We start from the raw sequence: 22694 nt of genomic DNA, 5'->3' as shown, positions 1-22694 counted from the left end.
CAGACACAGGCTTCCAGTCACAAAAATCATGCCTTGTCATTCACCCTCTGCTTTCTACAACTCAGCTAATTCTATATCCACTTAGGTAATGTCCTTGGATCCCATGGGTTCTTATCTTTACCATTAGTCTCCTATGCAAGACCTTCTCAAAGGACCTAACTTTCTGTTGTCTGCCAACTTGGTGATAGTACAATTATTTTCCTTATCTAAAACGTTAATATACATTTTGACAGATAGGGACCAAGCACTGATCCCTGTGGTATCCATTAGAATGTGACTGGCACTTGGGAGAAAATAATCTTGCTCATCCCTATTCTGTTTCCTGTCTGCCAGTATATATTTCTTTACAAACTGCATTGAAAGAAGGACCTTCACCAACATTACAGATGGACCACAGAAAATATACTGTCCGGGTGCATGACAGCCTGGTACGGCAATTGCTCTGGCCAGGACCGTAAGAAAATACAGAAGGTTGTGTGCATAGCCCAGACCATCATGGAAGTCAATCTCCTAAACATGGACTCCATTTATACTTCTCATTGCCACAGAAAGGCTGCCAACATCAAGACCCCTCCTACTCTGGTAATGCTCTTCTACAACCTCTTCTGTCAGGAAAAAGATACAGAAGCTTGAACACACACACACAACAGTTTCAAGAACTGCTGAATGGACCTCTCTAACTTCAAATAATATTGATCTTGCTTTGCATACCTCCTGTGCTGTTGTAACCTGTATGCATCGCTGTCTAAACACCCTATAATCTGTATGTCCTTGTTTGCTATGATCTGTCTGTACAGCTCGTAAAACAAAACTTTTCACTGTACTTCAGTATACGTGACTACAATAAATCAAATCAAGAATGATTTTATTGTCACATGCATTTAGGAAATGAAATGAAAATTATTATGTCGCCACACTCCCGCACCATTTTGAATGACTGAATGAATAAAAATAAATTGTTGAAATAAGAGTTTGTCTTCCATTCAAATTAACATCTTTTGTTTCTACACATCAGCCGTCAGATAAAAGGACCAAAACTGTTCACAGTACTGAGTTCCAGTTGTGGACTGACTTTAGCAAAACCTCACACCTTTGATAATGCTTTCACTTTGAAGTAACAACCAACATTACATTTTCCTATTAGCTGCTGAACTTCGATGCCATCTTTTTGTGATTCATTCACAAGATGCCCAAATCCGTCTGAATATTCTGTATCAACCTGTCCAGAGATAGAACACACTGCTAGGAGAGACAGATAAAATACCAACATTTAACAGGCACCAAGACAGATACATGAACAGGCAAGAAGAACATGGGTCATGTGCAGGTAGATGGGATTACTTTAGAGTAGAATCATAGTGAGCCGAAGGTCCTGTTCCTGTACTGCACTGTCCTATGAGTTGTTACACACCTCTAGAGCAGTACCTGAATCTGGGTCTCCTGGCTCAGAGGTAGGGACATTACTAATGCAACATTCTGCAGACTTTCCCCATTGGGTGAGAGGAGAGGCCTACGTCCCCTTGGCGGACACGTGACCTCTTCCCCACCACCCCGCGATTGGACCACGTGCCCCTCTCGCTGGTCAGGCGCAACCCGTCTGGCCCCGTCCTTTGCGGGGCGAGTGACGTCATCACGCTCTGTCCTCGCGATGGTTGAAGGCGGGAAGCCTGGAGGATTCTGGGATAGCCTTCCTTTTCTCCCTCCGGCCATCTTGGGTTCGCCTCGGTGCTGCCGCTGCCCGTCCCCGAGCGGAGTCTGAGCCCTCCCGCCGCGCCGTGTTGCGCTGCCGGTCCTTCTCCTTCCGCCCTCCCGCTCACTTACACCGTTACTCGGGCTCTGCAAACACTGGCAAAGATGGTGGCGGCCAAGAAGACGGTGAGTCTGAGGCGCCTGCGGCCTACGAAGCGCGGCCGAGGCTTCACGTGGAGGGACGGCAGCCGGGCGAGAGGGAGCGGCTCCAGCTCCGACCTTCACCTTGTTCCTAGCCCCGCGGGTTCTGGCCCCTACCGTCCTTTACCTCCCTCATCCTGATTCCCGTCGGGTCCGGCGGCCCCCCTTGGAAACCTTTCAGACGCGGCGGCGGGTGTGGGGAAAGCTGGTGTTTGTTCATCTTCAACCCTGAGTGCCTCTTCCCTCTTACCCCTTTCCCCCACCCCTGTAGGTTGGCCACCTTTCCCGAGTGCCACGCCGGCTCTGGCCTAGATTGATTGCAATCACACAGCAGGCCCTCAGTAACCATTGCCCTGCCTTTTAAAGTCTAGTGCAAGATGCTTGAAGAGCACGGCAAACCAGTCCTGAAACGTTGACCTTTCCACCTCCTGATGCTGCCTGGCTCGCTGTGTTCCTCCAGCCTCCTGCTTGTCTAACTTGGATTCCAGCATCTGCTTTTTTTTGTCTCCAATTCAGTTTGAGTGCAGTTTAGGCACAAAGGAGAAAGTTAGGGTAAATAACATTTCTGAATAACGAAAGAATGCGTGATTGAGACAGTTGTAAAAGTGTGCTTCTAACAGATGCCAGGCACAAAATTTAATCGTGGTTAGATTCAAAAGACCTGCAGATATTGGAATCCCAAGTAAACGTTATACCTGCAGTGTCGATTTCCTCACCTACTGATGCAGCCTGGCTTGCTGTGTTCCTGCAGCCTCCCCCCTTGTCTACCTAATCAGGCTGGATGTAAAAGGAAATGTGAAAAAGCAAAGTAGGTATAGATGCTAGTTGCCAACATGAAAATCAACGTCTTCATGCCATAAATATTGGTGAAAAGAAGTGGGGCTGAATTGAAAGCAGAAACAGTTATGAGTTACTAAATGAATGCTTTGCATCTGCCTTTAACAGCAGAGATGCTTATCCCAATTTATGGGGAAAGGAGGTTCAGACACTTGATTTTTTAAAATTGATAAGTGGGCTGATGAATTGCAGATGGTAAACCCTTGTTCTTAACAAAAGGTGTAAAGATGAAGTGGCAAATGCAGACCAGTCAAGTTAACTTCAGTGGTGGAGAAACTTTAACAATTAGAAATAAAAACAGGATCTGCTAGAAAAGCTTTGTAGGTCTGGCAGTGTCTGTGTATGGAAATCAGTTAACATTTTGGGTCAAGTGACCCTTGCCTAGAATTTGGAATAAATTTGTCATCTAAACAAATCCAGTTTAATGATGGAAAAGTAGCTGCTAACACAAGATCAAGCAAGGAAGTATCTTAACTTGTGTGCAACATTGGCTCAGCCTCAGCTGGGTTAGGCCATGAAAAAACTGAAAAAGGATAAGCACTTTGATAATTGTGGTAGCAAAGCCAGGAGTCAATGTAGGTCGACATGGTATGCGAATGGTAGCTGACACAAGTTTGGAAATGGGAAGCAGAATTTAAGTTTGAGTTGTGGAAAATGCAAGGCTAGTTGTACAAAATTAAAATGAAGTTTGCCACTAAGAGGATGTTTGATAATGAAGCGGAAAATAATTTTGTTAAGTAGCAAAAGAACTATGAAGGAGACAAATCTTAATGCAGTTGTGATCTGAAAGGCTGGGGGAATGCATATTTTAGATCTTCCAAAAGCAAGTTGCCAGGTGTAGAATTTGCATGATTTGGGGAGACAACAGAATGTCAATCTGATTTGGTACACCCATATCGACTCTTCAAAAGAAGTAATGAGCTGAAATAATTACAAAATGTACTGTAGTTTGGGCTAGATGTTACTAGCGGGATATAACATTTGAAGTTTTGATCTAATTATAAATGTATTCATTTAATCTGTATATATTTTTGTTCAACAATTCGAATGAGCATCTTCAGTGTTTTGGTGTTCATTGAATGCTAATGAACATTTAAAGTTCATTGTTTCATTGCATTTGTAGACTTTTTTAAATGGGACTTGCTTTTTGAATGCAGAAAAAGTCTTTGGAGTCCATCAACTCCAGGCTCCAGCTGGTTATGAAAAGTGGCAAATATGTGCTGGGTTACAAACAGACTTTGAAAATGATTCGTCAGGGCAAAGCCAAGCTAGTTATTCTTGCCAACAACTGTCCAGCTTTGAGGTAAGTGGAGCTATTTTGTGAAATAAATAGCAAGATATAGAATGGGTTTGCTATTATCCTTTCTCTTCCTTAATTTATCTCTTTTTATTTTAATGTTTCCTCCTACTGAGAAAAGGTAAATATTTATTTTCTAATTAAATCTGTAGTCCAACTTGATTTGCCATAATGTTTCTTGCTAATACTGCAGTCGGTATTTTGTTATGCAATGTATGTAAATGTCACATAGGCCAAATGTTTGCTTAGGTTTTGACCCATTCGTCACCCTGAAAATTCATGAAATTAAATATTAATCAGATTGAACCAGCTCATTCACAGTACAAGAGAAAAATTTCTAAAAAAGCACTGGATAGCCACAAAATGCTATGAAACTGTTTTTACTTCCTATCAAAGCCCAAAATATTTCTGCTGCTGTAAAGACTGCTGATGAAGTCACCGTTACCAGATGTTAGATGAAAGGTTAAAAACAGGTTCACTCGGACCAGACAGAAAGCAAATGTTAGACCTAGGACCTAAGGCATTGTTGAAATATGTAAGTTAGTAATCTTACAATATGGTCCCTTAAAAATAAATAGGATGCAATAGTGAAAGTTGACTATTTATTTAGTGGTGAAGGTGTCAAGAAGTCAAACTCTGGTTTATGTAGTGCCTTTTAAATCGTTGGGATGTTTGAAAACAATTTGCAGACACTGTACTAAATTAAATAATTGTGTAATTCCTGTTGTAGACTGATAAGGCAACCAAATCTCGCACAGCAAAGTACCAGAAATGCCACTGAGAACAATTGTAACTTTTTATGATCATAGTTGATATAAATAATGGCCATGACACTCAATAACTTCTGCTTTCTTCAGAATATTGAATGTAGGAATTGGGTTGTCATTTTGCGACTGTACAGGACATTGGTGAGGCAGCTTTTGGAGTACTACAGACAATTATGGTTGCCCTTGTGTTGGAAGGATATTGTTAAACTTGGTGCAGAAGACTTACAAGGATTGGGACTGGAGGGTTTGTTTTATAGGGAGAGGCTGAATAGTCATCTTGGGGCTTTTTTCCTGGAGCATCAGAAGCTGAAGGGTAAGTATGTAAAGGTTTATAAAATCATAAGGGGTATGGATAAGCTGAATAGCAACAGTCTTTTTCCTAAGGTGAGGGTGTTGAATACTAGAGGGAATAGGTTTAGGGTGAGGGGAAAGTCTTAAGAACCTAGGTGATAACTCTTTCATGCAGAGGGTGGTATATGTATGGAATGAGCTGCTAGAGGAAGTGCTGGAGCTGGTAATAATTATAGCACTTAAAACGCATCTGGGTTGGTACATGAATAGGAAGGATTTAGGGGAAATGAGACATGCTGGCAAATGGGACTAGGTCAGATTGGGATGTCTGATCAGCACCGACAATTGGACTCTAGGGTCTGTTTTTGTGCTATATGACTCTATCACATACCTTTGGTCGTAGATAATCATAGAATGGTTGCAACACAGAGCAAGACCATTCAGCCTATCTATGCCTGCTCTCTGCAAGGTTATATTCCACGCATCACCTTTGAGGAGATTGAGGGATGATTCTGGTAGAAGTGTTCAAGATCGTATGGGCCCTCGACAGGATAGAAAGTTTCCAATGGTAGTGGGGCTGGCGCAGTGGCTCAGTAGTTAGCATTGCTGTCTCACAGCACCAGTGTCCCTTGTTTGTGTGGTGTTTGCATGTTCTCCCCATGTCTATGGGTTTCTTCCAGGTGCTCTGGTTCCCTCCCGCAATACAAAGATGTGCGGGTTAGGTGAATTGGCCATGCTAAATTGCCCATAGTGGGAGATGTATTAGTCAGGGGTTAATATAGGGGTTAGGGGAATGGGTCTGGCTAGGTTGCTCTTTGGAGGGTTGGTGTGGACTTGTTGGTCCAAATGGTCTGTTTCCATACTCTGTAGGGAATCTAATCTAATTACTGGAGGAACTGATTTTGAGATTGGATCAAGAACTAGTGGCAAACTGGAAATATTTTTTTGAAAATGTATCTCAAATGGTTAGAGTCTGGAATTTGTCGAGCTTGTAAATTCTCTCGAGAGGTCACGGCTGTGGCCGCAAACATATGAATACTAGTTCCGCCACAGCGACTGGGGGAATTTAATCCACTAATCTAGAATTGAGATGTCATCTTAATCATGAAGCTGTTGTAACCCTCCCTTTTCACTGATTCTCCAAGGAAGATGGTCTACTGTCCTTGCTTCAACTCCAAATCCCAGGTGTATCTTTGCTCTGTGAAATTACCTAGTAAGTCATTCTCTTGTTGGCTTACCACCTGTTCAGGGGCAATTAGGAACAGGCAACAAGTTCTGGCTTTAACAGCAATATGCTCATCCCTAAAGCGAAGTTTTTGAGCTGAGGTTTTGTGCTTTTTTTGTGACTTGTAACCATTATAACTTGTACATTTCAATTGGCAGTCATCTTCAGTGTTGTTTACAGTACCTAATTAGTGTTTAGTCCATGTTTGCATAAGATTGTCTCTGACAGGTATTAAGGCCTCGTATCGATCCATTTGTGTGCTTCAAATTCACCTTTTTGGACTGGAGCATTAATTTGGTACTATTAGGCCACCATAATAATGGACAGATTTTTCTTATTTCACTTATGTGCAGTAACTGAATTTGAAGTCATCAGATGAATGTTCTTAATGATATAAAAACTTTTTTCTTTTGTCCCTGTGCCTTTGACTGTGTTCGGAGAGCCTTGTTTTACATTGAACTGTTTGTCTGTTTTCATGGCTGATCTTGACTGACTTAAAATGCAACATTACGATGGTACTGTTTTAATGGTGAATTGTATTTATTTCAGGAAGTCGGAGATTGAGTATTATGCTATGTTAGCCAAGACTGGAGTGCATCATTACAGTGGCAACAATATCGAACTAGGTACAGCTTGTGGTAAATACTACAGAGTGTGTACACTGGCTATCATTGATCCTGGTAAGTTCTTCCAAAATTATACTACACTGGCTGAACCAGTGTTAAAGTGTATTGAGAGTAAAGCATGTTGGATTTTTATTATTATAGTCAGAAAAACATAGTATAATGTACCTTTCATATGCTTGTGCTTTAATTGATTGTGGAAGTGGCTGTAGGGTTTGAATGTTTGTTGCTGTATACTGAGTACATGGCATGTGTGAATGAGAGGTACAGCAATTTGCGTGCTTAGCCATTAATACTTAAGTATCTAAAAGAATTTACTTATTGCGAATATTCTCGCTGTCTTGATTCTTGTCTCCAATCAAGTCAGGCTAGACATTCGCTAGATTAATGCTGTGCTTATTGTCCACAAGCCTAGTTTGTTAAGTCCTGTGGTAATATTTGCCAGCGACAACTTTTACATTGTGACGTTTCTGTCGCATCTCATCTGTGGCAGGTTTTTCTTCTCAGTGGTGTGATGGTACGTTTTAAATTGCAACTGGAGTGGGTAGTAATGTATATCATTGACATTCCTTTTGAGCAATTGCTTTGATTTGGCCTTGGTCCCGACAAATACCTGTTTGCATTGATTTCTGTGGCTGAGATTGTGAATTTTGCCTTCTTGGAAGAGATCCCTTTTCCATTCTTACTTCTTGCATTGCACCAAGTGTAACTGTGTACATCCGTTCACATGATTTGGGGCAGGGCTAATGTGCATTTCCTTGATACAAGTATTTTGAGGCACATGGTATGTGAATTTGGAGAGAGGGCCTGTGGTGGTTCAAGAAATTCTCTCACCACATCCTTGAAAACCGTTCGGGATGGACAAAAGATGCTGACTGTCAGCCACACTCTTATCAAATAGTCTCCTGGTGATGGCAGTCAACTGGATATTCTTGAAGCTCCTCATAACCATTACCCTTTGTGCTCTATCCATATTTATGGAGACCAATATTTGCTGCTGTCTTCAGTTTGAGTAATGTGCCTCGTAGTAGGAAAATTAATTAAATTTAGTCTGCCTTGTGCCCAGACTTATTCTGCAAGTGTATCTGGCACCTTGAAATTTATCATTTGATTTCTCACTTCACAATCCTGCCAAGTATCGTCATCTGTACATTATTGAATTTGTGCCATGCACACCCAAGCTTGTCATTAATTTAGATCAAAAGAAGCAGCGTCCTGTTACTGACCCTAGTATGTACCTTTCTCAATCCCTAAAACAGATCACATCCATTTCCTATCAACTTTGTTTCCATATTGGCACCATTCCTCTTTACTCCCTGTAGTTGAACTTTGCTGATAGGCCTGTTTTGTGACAGTTCATTGAAAATGTGTCTTTCGTTCATCTGGCTTTCTGAAAGATAACAGTAAAGCCCTCCAGCCTTTTATTCAGTGACATTTGCTTCGACTAAACTGAATTCACTTCTCTTTTCAGGTGATTCTGACATCATCAGGAGCATGCCAGAACAAATCAGTGAGAAATAAACTGGGCTGCAACTCTGAAATGTTTTACAAATAAAGTTATTCTGTTAAAAAGGCACTTGCTTTTGTTTTTAATTTAAATGCACAACATGACATTTCAGATGTTTACAGAAATTAATTTATTTGAAGGTACAATCATGTTATTCTATAATATAAAAATTGTGTAGAAATTTAAATTGGGGATTAATCTGCTTTAATGGTGACGCAAATGGTAAATGGATTTGATAACTCCTGTATGCTTTTTCTTTGGAAATGAAGAACAGTGGGCCTTATTACTAAAACAGTTGATTAAGAGTGAAGTCAGGAAACAATTGATTGCAATGGTGGAACAACTGCATTCCCCCAGACTCTCTTTGTAATTGATTTGGGTATTTCAGAGATTGAGGTTGATAACCTTTTGTTAGGTGACAGTAGAAGGGGATATAGTCTTGAGGTACAAATCAACAGGAATCTGACAATGCTGGAACAGTTATCCGGGTCAATAAGGAATGGGCAATAAAAGCTATCCTCGCAAGTTGCCCATGTCCCATGAACAAATTTTTAATTCTGGGAGGGTCTAAACCTGTTTCTAAGAGTCATGTTTGGTACCGTACTTAGTAAAATAGTTTTTGTTGCAAGGCAAGTTTTGTTTCCCTTCCACCTGTGGTTAAGGTGTCTTAATGCATTGCATTGAGGGATGCTTAAGATTTAAACAATAACTAACATAAGCATATAGGGTAATTGTTGCATTCTGTCTATATGTCTGTCCTAGCATCAATAATTGTCCAGCTAAATGTATATTGTTAAAATTAGCAAGAATAGTTAGTGGCAGTAGGTTCAATATTTCAGGATGAGTGACTGATCTTGATTGCATCTGGCAGAGGGCAGAAAAGTTTGTTATACCTAGCTTAGTAAAATTGGGTTTATTCAATTATATTTAAAAATCTATGTATCCAAATCCTATCACCATAACCATATATTTGCAGCATTCCTGTAGATCTGGCATATTTTTCAATTACATAAGCTTGCTCACCTCTTGTAGAAACTGACTTTAATATTGAGGGTTTAAGGCGTGCTGCAGCTTGTTGAACAAGTTATTGCTAATCTCAGGTTTGGTACCATGCTCCTGTCAACACTTGGGTCACTGCTGCTGCATTTCAAGGAGAGATTGTGTCTGAAGTCTTCTTTGTCTGACTTTGGAATATTGACCATTTGATTGTGAGAATAGGACCTAGCAGGAAGACAGCTTTCAGGCTTGTGATCCTGATTTCTAGTGTTTAAATGGGGTCTCAGATCAGGAATTATATTGGAGGCATTGCTAAAGAAATTTAACCTTATCTGTTGAATCACAATCTAGGTCTCTCTAAAGTGCAGGAATGTGGTGCTGACAGTACTAGATGATACTTTTAAGATTTCTGTTGGTTTAAGGAGGCCTTTGTAAAAGAGGTGATTGCTGAGGTGTGGGAAGTGCTCAACATATTCCAGCAACTCTGCGTATGGGAGGTAAAAGTTTTGGCTGGCCAGGTTGAAATGAGTTTTATTTTGGTGACATTTAATGTCAAACTGTATATTTGGTATTTGTGTGGTTTGTTGCTTGCTTTTTGCCTCATGATGATTCTAGGTGTTAGAGAAGTTAATGGGATGATTGTGCTACTGAACTAACTGATGTTTTATACATACAACCATACAAATTAGGAGCTGGAGTAAGCTACTCAACCCATTGAGCCTGTTAAATCTTTCATTAATATTGTTCTGTTTACTAGCATCCATCACACAGTGGAGTAGTGAATTCCACAGATTCTCAACTGTTTGAGATAAGTAATTCCTTTCCTCTTAAATTTGCCACCCTGAGCTGAAAACTAAACCTCTTGATCTTTGAACCTCTGCTCTCCAACTATGGCAAGTATATTCCTCCTATAAGACACATACAGTGCACATACTTCATGCAAGGACTCACTAAGGCTTTGTACATCGCAGCAAAACATCTTTACTCCTGAATGCTCATTTCCCTTGCAATGAAGACCAACCTATCATTTGCTTGCTACTCCTGGATGCTGTAATTTAGTGACTCTTGAACAGGGCCACCCAGATCTGTCTTGGATCCCTGCATTTCCCAGACACACCGTTTCATAAATGTCCTTTTTTCTACCAAAGTAAATGAGAAGTTACTAATTCATGCTACTTTGCATCTGCCATACTCGAGCCCAGTCAGTGAGCTTGTCCAATATCTGTTGAAATCTTCCTCATGGTGTTCACAGCAAATCTGGTGATATTACAATTGGTCCCCATGTCCAAATCATTTGTATAGATTGCGAGCATTAAGGTATAAATACTAATACTCACTAATGAAAATTAGTTTATTCTTGCTCTATTAGTCTGTTAATCAATACTCAATTCATATTTGCATATTTTCCCATTCTTGTGTGCTCTTAATTTTATTTACTCATCTTTAGTACGCGACCTTATCAAAAGCCTTCTGAAAATTCAAATTAACAAATCCAGTAGTTCTCCTTTGACTTTGCTAAAGTAATATCCTCAAAAGAGATTGCCAAACTTGATTTCCACAAATCGCTCTGCCCAATTTTAGCATTCTTTTCAGCCCTCAGTTATCATTGCTTTTTAATAAGTTCTAACATTTTTCACTCCTGCAATCAAACCAAAAGGTCTATTGTCTATTCTTTGTTCCTCAAAATAATCAGGGTTGTAGCTGCTATTTTCTAGCTGTAGGAAACTTGATAATCTGGAATTTAGAAAGATAGCCACACATATATCCACAATTTCTCTAGCCACTCAACCCTGGAATGTAACTCATCTGGTTTGAAGGTTTTATCAGGCTTCTCAAATACTATGTTTTAAATTTTGTTCGTGGGTCCCTTGGTCACCTGTTAATTCAGAGATTTTCTGCATCCTCTTACAGATAGATGCAAAATAACTTTAGTTTTCCTGTTCTAGAGTCATACAGCACGGAACAGATCATTCAGTCCATGTCTTTGGAGCCCACATTTGTCCTATCAAATCTGTTCCTTTTCACATATCTAATGAAGATTTTACAATTCTATTCTCTCTTTTGCTAGTTTGCACTTGATTTTGTTCTCCTTTCATCAGGTTCTTGGTCCTCTTTTGTCTGATTCTCATTGCTTGCATTTTTCCAGTTTACCACTTTTTCTGCTATTATCTGCTTCCTTTCATCTAATGCAATGTTTAACTTTTCCATTAACAATGGTTGGTTTACCATTCCTTTTTTTTGGTGTTTGTGTCCTTTCTCATTTCCCAGTGCTAAATCTAAATTAACCTGGTCCCTAAACAAAAAAATTGCAGATGCTGGAAATCAGGAGCAAAGATAGAAATTACTGGGAAAAACCCACTGAATCTGAAACGTTAACTCTGCTTTCTTTCCACAGGTGCTGCCAGACCTGAGTTTTTCCAGCAATTTGTTTTTTGTGACCTGATTCCTAGTTGGATTCTCAATCTGTTTGCTCCAGAAACCCTTTTCGTACAGTCAAGGAATTCATCTTCCACATTTAGTGCTGATTTGGTTAACCCAGTCAGTGTCTAAATTGAAATTGCCCATTGTTACTGTGCTGTCCACATTACATCTCTAATTTCCCCTCAAAACTAGTACCTGTACTGCAGTTTACTACAATTCCCTCATAGTTTGCTGCCCCTTGTTTCTTTGCTCACTCAAACTGAATCTATGTCTAATGGTCTTTATTATGCATTGATATTAGAATTATAGTATAATTTAAATAGAAGTTGGTTGTTTGATTAGGAGCTGTTCATCCCCAAAATGCTTCAGAAATATTGTAAATTTAGATGGTAGGGGTCGCAGATTTGGAAGGTGCTAATCTGTCCTTGATTTATTGTAACTGAATTCATTGTGTTGCTGTTTTGATCTTAAATGGGAAGAAGAAATCTAGAAAATATTTCAGTGATCTTTTGGCAGGGTTTCTTTTGAGGGGTTGATAAAGCAGGAAAAAAAGACTGTAAAATGGATTAAACACAAACTACGCATTTGGTTGACATCCTCTTTTTATTTGTTTTAACATATAAACTGTTAGGTGTGTTAACTGTTCAACCAGTGGGAAGGATGATGAGAACAATAGCTTTTTGCAGCAAAAGGCAAACAGCCCTGAATTGTTTTTGCAATAATCCTGGCAATATTCGTTAAGTATGCACATTTTATTCATGCTGAGTTATAATAGCAGTCTTAAAATTAACTAATAATTCTCTACACATTATCGGTGAAGTGGAAGTGAGTTGTCTATATTTCTAATAAAAATATGTAACACATGGTAAAAAGGATTTAGTTTCTTTCAGAAATGGATAAGGCACTAATCATTTTCCCTTTGCCAGTTTGTAAATACCATATCATCAATAAAGTGTACAAAATGAGTTATCTAATAACCTGATCAGAAAACAACTCTCTCCACCAAACTAAAGTCTTTGTTTATAGGAATTAAAGAGAAAAGTATATTCCATTTTACTTGGCTTTGAAAGAGTTCTCCACAATCTTCAGCCTGTTCATCACTTCTTCCAGTAGTTCTAGTTAAGGAACTCAAAAGTTAAAATGTTGGCAATTGCTGTTAAATATTATACAAGTACAATGCATATGATTATTGTATATAAGTTGTTTCAGCAATTTTTAAAAAAAGCTTTGATCCTGTTCACCTAGCAATTTTAGGATCAAAGCACTGAATTTCTACACGGTGACACATTTTGCATCATGTAGTCAAGAGGAGTTAATTGTAAGTTACTGATTTGACTGTAAATTCATATGGTCTCCCTGACATGGAAACACAAATTGGGTTATTGCTGCAACTGTATGGGGTGCTCGTGAGGCCACGCCTGGAGTACGGTGTACAGTTTTGGTCTCTACCTGAGAAAGGATATACTGGCACTGGAGGGGGGTACAGAGGAGGTTCACTAGGTTGATTCCAGAGATGAGGGGGCTGGTTTAGTGTGTAGACTCAGGCTATACTCATTGGAATTTAGAATGCAGGGAAGTTGTTTCCACTGGTAAGTGAAACTAGAACTCGGGGCATCGCCTCAAAATAAGAGGAAGCAGGTTCAGGACTGGGTTGAGGAGCTGCCTCACCCAAAGCATTGTGAATGTGGAATTCCCTGCCCAGTGAAGCAGTTAAGGCTACTTCATTGAATGTTTTTAAGGCAGTCGGGTGTTTGAACAATAAAGGATTTAAATGTTACGGTGAGCAGGCGGTTAAGTGGAGCTGCGTTCACTAAAAGATCAGCTATGATATTATTGAATGACTAAGCAGGCCTGAATGGCTAGATGGCCAACTCCTATTATGTTCTTATTAGGAGAAGTAGGCATTTGACCCCTTATGCCTGTTTTCCTATGCAATGAGATCAGGCTGATCTGTGTTCAAATTCCACTTTCCCATATACAGCTTCCCCCCCCCCCCCCCCCCCCCAACCAAACTTATGATTCTGTTGGAACACAGAATTCTTAACTTTAAATAAAAGCAAAATACAGCAGATTTAGAAATCTGAAACAAGCACAGACAATGCTGGCAAAACCGAACAGGTCTGGCAGCATCTATGTAGAGAGAAATAGTTACAAGTCAGCTATGACTTCTGTGTCCCCTTCCTCTTTAAAATTATTCAATGACACCCTCCTGCGACACAATTCCAAAGTCACAATCATGGTCATAGCAGACATTGCATGTTTAATAAATCAATTGAGCAAAGTCATTTAGACCCATTGCTGGAAAAAAATGCAATTCATGAATGAAATTAATTAACTATTTTTGATTACTATATTTCTCTATTCAAGGGGTATGGAAATGGTTATTAGAAACAGAACAAGATTTGACTGGTCAGATCAGTTTCTGCTAATTTACCATACTACCCACTGTTTCTCCAGAAACCTTTGCCTACTATCTCACCACCGTCTCTCAACGCACTCTATTGCAGCTTGAATTCTTTCCAACCAAATGTTGGGATTACTGCATACAGTCATTGGTCTGAAGACAAACTTAGTTGCCTTGCCTCTCCTTTGCAATTATCTGGTGCTGAACAAGACTCAATAGGCCAAAGGGCTTCTTCTGTACTGTGAGATTCTAAGATTGTTTCAGGATAACTATCAGATGTTCACCTCTGTAACATCGCTTGACTTCATTCCTGCCTCAGTTTAGATCAGAGTGGTGCTGGAAAAGCACAGCAGGTCAGGCAGCATCCGAGGAGCAGGAAAATCGACGTTTCAGGCAAAAGCCCTTCATAATTGCTGATGAAGGGCTTTTGCCTGCAACGTCGATTTTCCTGCTCCTCAGATGCTACCTATCCTGCTGTGCTTTTCCAGCACCACTCTGATCTAAACTCTGGTTTCCAGCATCTGCAGTCCTCACTTTAGCCTTTATTCTTGCCTCAGCTTATCTGCTGAAATCCTTATCCGTGCTTTTGTTATCACTAGACTTTCCAATATTTCCCTGGCTCTACTATATTCTATCCTCAGAAAGCTTGAGGTTGACCCAACTTGTATCAAGTTAAGTTCATTTATCACCTTGTGCTTGTTGACCTATATTGGCCCCTGTTTAACCAGCGCTTTAATCTTTAAAATACTATCCATATTTTCAAATTAACCATGATCTTGCCCCTCTGCTAACGATAACCACCTCTAGCTCTACAACTATCCAATTACTGCCCTGTTCCAATCCTGAACTTTTGACCATCCCTGATCCATGCACTAGCGTGCAAGGCTGTTTTAAATTCAAGTCTTTAGGATGGCACAGTGACTCAGTAGTTACACACAGTCACGGGCCCAGGTTTGAGTCCACCTCTGTGCTACTGTCTGTGTGGAGTTTGCACATTCTCCCTGTGTCCGTGTGGGTATCTTTCCATAATTCAAAGATGTGCAGGTTGGGTGAACTAGCTATGGGAAATGCAGGGTTATGGGGATAGGGTAGGTAGGTAGGTAGGTGGGTGGGTATAGATAGGATATCCTTTGGAGAGTCTGTGTGGACTCGATGTTTCTGCACTGCAGAAATTCTGAATGAGACCTGAACCCAGAACCTTCTGACTAGGGCAATAGTGCAGCCAATTACTTAAATGTAAATGTGTCCCTCCTTGCCCTTTTTTTTTATATAGACTGCGATAACAACATTCCCAGTGTTTATGGCCACCAGAATATTGAGAAAATGAAATTAATCTGCAATTACTTATAGACACTCAGAATAAATCTTGGTCATTATTTTGCATTGTGAAGGAAATTAAAATTTAAAGTACTGTCTCACAATACATTGAAAGGATATATTTCTGGTTTAATGTCCGTATTTCTTCTTTAGCTTGAATCTGGAACAACACCATTGCTTCACATTTGCATTGATCACCAAGTGATGGAGTTCCTGTAATAAGTTGTGTACACTTATTAATTTCATTCTTTACTGTGTAGAGTTTCATTCTAGACAAGTCTGATTTCAGAGTGAGGTCTGACTTGATAGACCATAAGTTTAGATTTTGCAAATTGCAGTGATCAATTGTGATGGTCACGTGGAGGTGCCAATGTACTTTTAAAGTTTATTACTTGAAAGGAAGAAGAAAGCACAGATATCAGAACAATTTGAAAGGGTTTTATTACAAATATCAAATAAAGATTTTACCCTTTTACACTCAACAGCAATCTTGCAGACACTCGAACCTCAGTGTTTGTTTGTCCAGTTTCCACTTTAAAGTTTCAGTTGGCACAGCTGTATCTGGTTTATTTCAATATTCATAATTGAGAATGGTGCTGGAAAAGCACAGCAGGTCAGGCAGCATCCGAGAAGCAGGAGAATCGACATTACAGGCATAAGCCCTTTGTCAGGAATTCATTCCTGACGAAGGGCTTATGCCCAAAAAGTTGATTCTCCTGCTCCTTGGATGCTGCCTGACCTGTTGTGCTTTTCCAGCACCACACGCTTGACTCTGATCTACAGTCCTCATTTTTTCCTAAACTTTTGCATTCACTCTATCTTCTTTGTTTAGCAGTCTTATCAATAGATGTTAACTAAACAGCTAAAACAGGTGCCATATTCCTTAACGTGTTCCTTAAATTCTTGTGTTCAACATCCTTGTAGGACATCTTCCTCTCAGGCACTTTAAAGCCTTTTATTTCTGCATCCTCTCTCTCGTTCTCGGCCACTTAGAACTTTTCTTCTGCCCGGACTATTCTGGAGACTGCTAACCTGCACTGCCGTTGGTCCAGGCCTATTCTGACCTGCTGCTTGTACATTCACTGATCTCCTTCTGAAAGGAAACTCATTTCTGTCTCGTTCTCCCTATCTCATAAACCACCTTGTTGCCAGGCAACAGCCCTTTTTTTTAAAGCATGTAAACAGATTTCCAGATAACTCAATACCACTGAAAAATGAAACTAAGACTATATCCTTTCTTTCTTGTCACACAACATAGAAAGATAAATCAAACTTAAGGCTGTATATGGTTTTGTCCATTTCAGAACACATTTCCAAATAATAACATATCAGGAACCTTCATCACAGGCCTCCAGTCCAATAAACAACCCCCACCACCACGTTATGAGCTTGTGACCAGTGGTGTGTTGCAAAGAGCGGAGCTGGGTACACTGCTTTTTTTCATTTATATAAATGAATTGAATGTGAATTTGAGGAATGGTTAATCAATTTGCAGATGATGCCAAAATTGGTGGTGTTGTGGACAGCAAAAAAGGTTATCTCCGAGTACAGCAGGACCTTTATCAGATGGACCAAGAGATGGCAGATGGAATTTAATTTAGATAAATGTGAGGTTTGCATTTTGGTAAGGCAAATCAGGGTAAGATGTATACACTTGACGGTAGGGTTCTGGGGAGTGTTGCTGTACAGAGAGACCTTGGGGTGCAGGTTCATAGTTCCTTGACATCGGAGTCGCAGGTTGACAGGATAGTGAAGGAGGTGTTTGGTACGCTTACCTTTATTGACCAGTGCATTGAGTGTAGGAGTCTAGATTAGAGTGGTGCTAGGAAAGCACAGCAGGTCAGGCAGCATCCAAGGAGCAGGAAAATCAACGTTTCGGGCAAAAGCCCTTCATAAGGAATGGAGGCAGGGAGCCTCCATGGTGGAAATATAAATAGGAGGGGGTTGGGGGTGGGGAGAAAGTAGCAAAGAGTACAATAGGTGAATGGGGGTGGGGATGAAGGTGATAGGTCAGAGAAGAGGGTGGAGTGGATAGGTGGGAAGGAAGATTGGCAGGTAGGACAGGTCTTGAGGACGGTGCTGAACTGGGGTAAGGTTGGAGAGAGGAAATAAGGAAACTGGTGAAGTCCACATTGATGCCCTGGGGTTGAAGTGTTCTGAGGTGGAAGATGAGGCGTTCTTCCTCCAGGTGTCGGTGAGGCAGTGGTGGAGGAGGCCCAGGACCTGCATGTCCTTGGCATAGTGGAAGAGGGAGCTGAAATGTTGGGCCATGGGGCGGTGTGGTTGATTGATGCGGGTGGCCTGGAGATGTTCCCTAAAGCACTCTGCGAGGAGGCGTCCAGTCTCCCCAATGTAGAGGAGACCGCATCGGGAGCAATGGATTCAGTAAGTGACATTGGTGGATGTGGAAGGGTCCTTTGGGGCCTTGGATGGAAGTGAGGGGGGAGGTGTAGGTGCAGGTTTTACAATTCCTGCGGTGGCAGGGGAAGGTGCCAGGAGGGGAGGGTGGGTTGTTGGGGGTGTGGACCTGACCAGGTAGTCACGGAGGGAACGGTTGGGAGGTCATGTTGCAGCCATGCAGGACATTGGTTAGGCCACTTTTGGAACACTGTGTGCAGTTCTGGTCTCCCTGCTATACGAAATACATTGTTAAACTTGAAAGGGGATGCAATAAAGATTTACAAGAATATTGCGGAGATTTGAGCTATAGGGATAGGCTGGGGCTGTTTTCCCTGGAGCCAGGAAGACCTCTATAAACCTTATAGAGGTTTATAAAATCATAATGGGCATGGATAAGATGAATAGCCAAGATGTTTTCCTGTGAGTTGGAGAGTCCAAAGCTAGAGTTAAAAGCCAAAGTTAAAAGTGAGGGGGGAAAGATTTAAAAGGGACAACTTTTGCATGCAGAGCATGATATGTACATGGAATGAGCTGCCTAATTTGATAAATTGCAGGTACAATTGCAACGTTTAAAAGGCATCTGTATGGGTATATAAGTAGAAAGGGTTTAGAGGGATATAGACCGAATGCTGACTGATGGGACTAGATTAATTTAGGATATCTGGTCGGCATAGACGAGTTGGACTGTAGGGTCTGTTTCTGTTCTGCTACTTGAAATTGCAAAATTCTTCCCTTCCAGATATTTTGAACCTTGCCACCAATTGCACCTGGAAACAAATGGTACTGAAACATGACACTAATTGGGTCAAGAGCTATGTGCTGTATTTCAGTTGAATTAATGTCACAATATTAATACTGACTTCAGAATTCTTCCCACTCTATATATGATAGGAATTATTCTGACTTATAATGTTCGCTTGGAGGGAATTCCCACAGAACTTACAATACTTAAGTACCTTGACAAATTTGTAGTTTGACTGTTTCTGCTATTTCACCCATGGTCCTGAAGTCTTTTGTGTAATGCAGGTATTCATCATGTGGCAATGAAGCAATTTGTTGTAGTTGTTCTTCAGTTGCCTTGCCAACTCCAATAGCGAATATATTGATACCTGTTGAGACAGTTCCCATGAGTATGTTGTTTCTCTTCACCTTCAATGCACTATAGAGCCACAGAGTGGGTTATTATGTGAAACACACCAACTGAACAGGTGGTGGAAGCAGGTGTGATTATAACTTCCAAAGAAAATTAGATAAAAACTTAAAGCTTTGCAGGATTTTGGGGAAAGTACAAGGAGAAGGACTAATTGGATTGCATTTTCAAAGAGCTAGCACAGTGATAATGGGCCAAATGGCATCCTGTGCTGTGTAATTCTGAAGAACATCTTGTCCTTGGCTGTCGATCAAGGAAAGGTGGACAATTGTGTAATGGGGGCGCATATAGGTAAAGAGTTTACCAAAGAAAAAAGGACTCCAACCAAAGTGGTGTCTGGACTGGCCCCTTACTGAATGCTTTGATTTGATGATACAACTGAAATGAAGACACTTGGTCAATTTCAGATTCATGAGTTAGTTGCCTAGTGCCTGTTCAACAGTGCACTCAACTTGCAATTCATTTTCAATCGGTTGTAAAGGCCACAAATGAAGCATTAGTAAGGTGGTGTAACTGTGCAAGTTGACTACTTACTGCAGCTTTTCTTAGCTTCAGCCTCTGAAAGGTGACAGCACGTTAGAATTAGGCAGGTGGGCTGGACACTATTTAGTCATCGATCAATATCACTAAGAATTGATAATCATGATTTTACTGTTTGAGAACTTCGTACGTGTAAATTGGCTGTTGGCTGCTGTTTCTCTTAAATATTAAAAATACAACAGCATTCCTGAATACCTTTGGTGAATGACAATCTATCAATCTCAGACTTAAAATTTAACAGTTGATTTGGCTTCAGTCACCATTTGCAGTCAAGTTGCCTGACCTCATAATGATCTCTGTACCTAGAACCAACCCAATTTTCTGCAGATGTTGAGATGTTTAGCTTTATATAGAAAATAATTTATCCTATGCTTTCAAGGTCCAAAGTGCATTACCTCACATAGGCCTACATTGAAATTCTTTTGCCATTCACTTAATCAATATCTTGATGTGATTTTCCAATTTCATCTACCCAATTTACAATAGTGTCTACCCTGATTCAGCAGCTCTCATAGACAATCATGGGACAGTGGTGAGAATGTACAGTTCCTGTAGCAGATTGGCCATGATCCCATTAAAGGGGAAAAAGACCTGAGGCACTAAATAGCCCCGTGCTACTATGTTTCAGCGTCTTTTGTGCTGATCTGAATAGACAGATAGGACTTTGATTAAATGCCCTAATAATAAACACTGCAGCAGTCGCTATATTGCACTTTGAGACTTTAGCCATGTCATTGAGCTACATATATGGGTAAAATTATTGCTTTGTTACAATGTTGTTTTATCTGCAACTGAAAACCAGTATTCCTAAATAATTAAAATTTAATCAAGTTAAAAGAGAAGATTGTGTCCTTAAATGGCCTACTTCTGCCTTAAAGAAAAAAGACTTGCATTTATAGAGGGCACTTCACAACCTTTCAATGCCCTGCAGGACATATGAAGACTTGTGCTGGAACACGACTAGCTTTATGCAGGAACCCAATGTGATAATGAGCAGTAATCTGTTTGTTTTAGCGGTGCTCACTAAGAGACACGCATTGGCCAGGGCACTGTGAAGAACTCTGCAGCTACATTTTGGAAGATTGCCTTTTGAGACTTTCGATGTTCACCCAAGGGGCCTTAGGCAGCACTCCACTGGCACCAGAGCTTAGGTTTTCTAGAGTGGCCTTTAACTTTATGACTAAAATACAAGATCGTAAGTCAAGACGATGTACAAAAGTAAGTTATACAATTCTGTGGGAGATTCTTTGCATGGTGTAAAATGTGCATTACCAGTCTGCTTTGCTTCAGTTGCCCATTCCACAACATCGGCCTGTTGCCGGCTATCAGTGAGCACAATTGCTATCCTCGGAACGTTTTCTGCAAGGGCTCGAGCTCCTTCGGCCACCTTGAAGCTGTTTTTAAAGATCTGTCTCCGAGGGCGTCCTCTTGTGGGCTGTTGGCCTATGGATTTAGCTCGACTCACTGCAGCCTTGACCTGGTTGACAGTGCTGTAGCGTCGGAGAGGAAACTCATTCCGCACCTTAGAGGAATACTGCACCAGACCCACTCGAGTTGCGTTTGGTGCAACTTCCAAGCCATCCACGATGCTGTTGACAAACTGTTTCACTGAGCGGAAATGATTTGTTCCAAGGCCTTTGGATTCATCAATGAAGAAGACAAGGTCCATAGCTCCATGGATACACTCTACAGCATCCAAACAGAACATTAAACAGAATGTGGGGGTATCACTCACCGATAAACCCTATCTGCACAAAAGTTAACGTACGCTATTTAACTTTTGTGCAGATAGATAGGTATTTTTAAAAAATGGTTTCTTGAGAAAGCATTGTGGCAGAAAGTGCTAAATTGTAATGACGATTAAATAAATCCAAGTTTAAGAATTTACAATTTAGAGACAAAATAATTGAAATAGAATAAAGTATAAGCTAATAAAAAGCTGGCACCATTGTGTGTGTGTAGAATTGATCACATTTTATTGCAAAATCAAGGTCTTCTTACTTTCGACCTAGTGACGAGATTGAACAAAGTCTGCATGGATTTATGGAAGGGAAATCATGCTTGACAAATTGACTGACTGGAATTATTGATTATATTAATTACATTCTTGACAAATTGACTGGAATTGTGGTAAGTTGGTACAACACAGATATCCAGACAGTGATAGAAAGAACATTGGAGCCTAATCGTTATATTGTTTGTTACAAATGTGTTTGGTGTATTAATGTGCCTATATAGAGGAACTCAGTTATGTCCCCACTTCATACGGATTCATCACCAATTCAATGTCCAATTAACCAGGCAGACTCCAATTTTGGATCACTACATCGAGAGGCTAGAGGGTCTCGTGTGGTGTAGCGAAAATGACCCTCTCTCTGAGCCTAGAGGTTTGGGTTCAAGCCCCACCTACTGCAGAGATGTATGAGATACCATCTCAGCAGTTTTAATAGAAAGCATCTAATGAAGCTACAACACAAAAAGAGGCCTTCAGTCCCAACTGATGAGACCCTGTTCATTACTTTTAATCTATCCTGGTACTCCTTTCTTCTTTTCCAGCTTCCCCAAAATAAGAGCTCTCATAGAGACACTGCACAGCAATGGCTTTACAACTCCAATAATGATCAATGTGAGGTTACACAATGCTGAGAGATCTCAGGCTTACCTTCAGATGGTTATTTATCCAGTTAAAGTGATGAGCCATTCACAAATGAATACAAAATGATAAGGGGTTCTTGTAGTGTAGGAGTAGTATCCATCTCTCTGAGTCAGGAGGTCTAGGTTCAAAACCTACCTGCTCCAGAGAAGTGTAATGACATCTCTGAGATGAGGTAATATGTAGAGAAGCTGGAGCATAACAATGGGATTAATGAGGCTTCCTCTGGAAGGCTGTGTCCAGTTTTGGTTGCCCAGTTATAGGAAGGATATTAGGCTAGAAAGGTTTGAGAAGAGATTTAACAGGATGTTGCCAGGTATGGAAGGTTTGAGTTATAAAGAAAGGCTGGATAGGTTGGAACATCTTTCACTGGAGC

At 40.5% G+C, this 22694-nt stretch overlaps 2 protein-coding genes and 1 non-coding gene across 3 annotated transcripts in view; 2 read left to right on the top strand and 1 right to left on the bottom strand.

The window, feature by feature from the left end:
• The first annotated feature begins 1675 nt into the window (after positions 1-1675).
• Positions 1676-8506, top strand: rpl30 (ribosomal protein L30). Its single transcript, XM_043687648.1, has 4 exons — positions 1676-1875; positions 3885-4030; positions 6857-6987; positions 8402-8506. Exons 1-4 carry the CDS (start codon positions 1855-1857, stop codon positions 8449-8451), a joined length of 348 nt encoding a protein of 115 aa, XP_043543583.1. The 5' UTR covers positions 1676-1854; the 3' UTR covers positions 8452-8506.
• LOC122549625 lies at positions 7252-7383 on the top strand. Its single transcript, XR_006311621.1, has one exon. It is a non-coding gene; the product is annotated as a small nucleolar RNA SNORA72 (small nucleolar RNA).
• Positions 8507-12438: 3932 nt separating the features above from the next.
• The window catches only part of LOC122549526 (matrilin-2-like), a 30901-nt gene continuing 20645 nt past the window's right edge, over positions 12439-22694 (bottom strand). Inside the window, exons 6-9 of the mRNA XM_043689382.1 lie at positions 20938-21351; positions 18932-19084; positions 15696-15788; positions 12439-12963 (exon numbers count right to left, since the gene is read on the bottom strand). Of these exons, the coding sequence (XP_043545317.1) occupies positions 12908-12963; positions 15696-15788; positions 18932-19084; positions 20938-21351 (716 nt within the window). The 3' untranslated portion in view covers positions 12439-12907. The remainder of the gene's footprint in view (positions 12964-15695; positions 15789-18931; positions 19085-20937; positions 21352-22694) is intronic.

The sequence above is a fragment of the Chiloscyllium plagiosum genome, chromosome 4 (genome assembly GCF_004010195.1).
Source record: "Chiloscyllium plagiosum isolate BGI_BamShark_2017 chromosome 4, ASM401019v2, whole genome shotgun sequence".
NCBI classification, from domain to species: domain Eukaryota; kingdom Metazoa; phylum Chordata; class Chondrichthyes; order Orectolobiformes; family Hemiscylliidae; genus Chiloscyllium; species Chiloscyllium plagiosum.
Note: the sequence above shows the minus strand (reverse complement) of the source record. Positions and strands in the feature narration are given on the sequence as shown.

Bases quoted from the DNA above. Each gene is read 5' to 3' on its own strand.
- rpl30 (XM_043687648.1), top strand. From the start codon at position 1,855: ATGGTGGCGGCCAAGAAGACG. The intron at 1,876-3,884 runs GTGAGTCTGAGG...TTTTGAATGCAG, and splicing joins TGGTGGCGGCCAAGAAGACG to AAAAAGTCTTTGGAGTCCAT. The intron at 6,988-8,401 runs GTAAGTTCTTCC...TTCTCTTTTCAG, and splicing joins ACTGGCTATCATTGATCCTG to GTGATTCTGACATCATCAGG.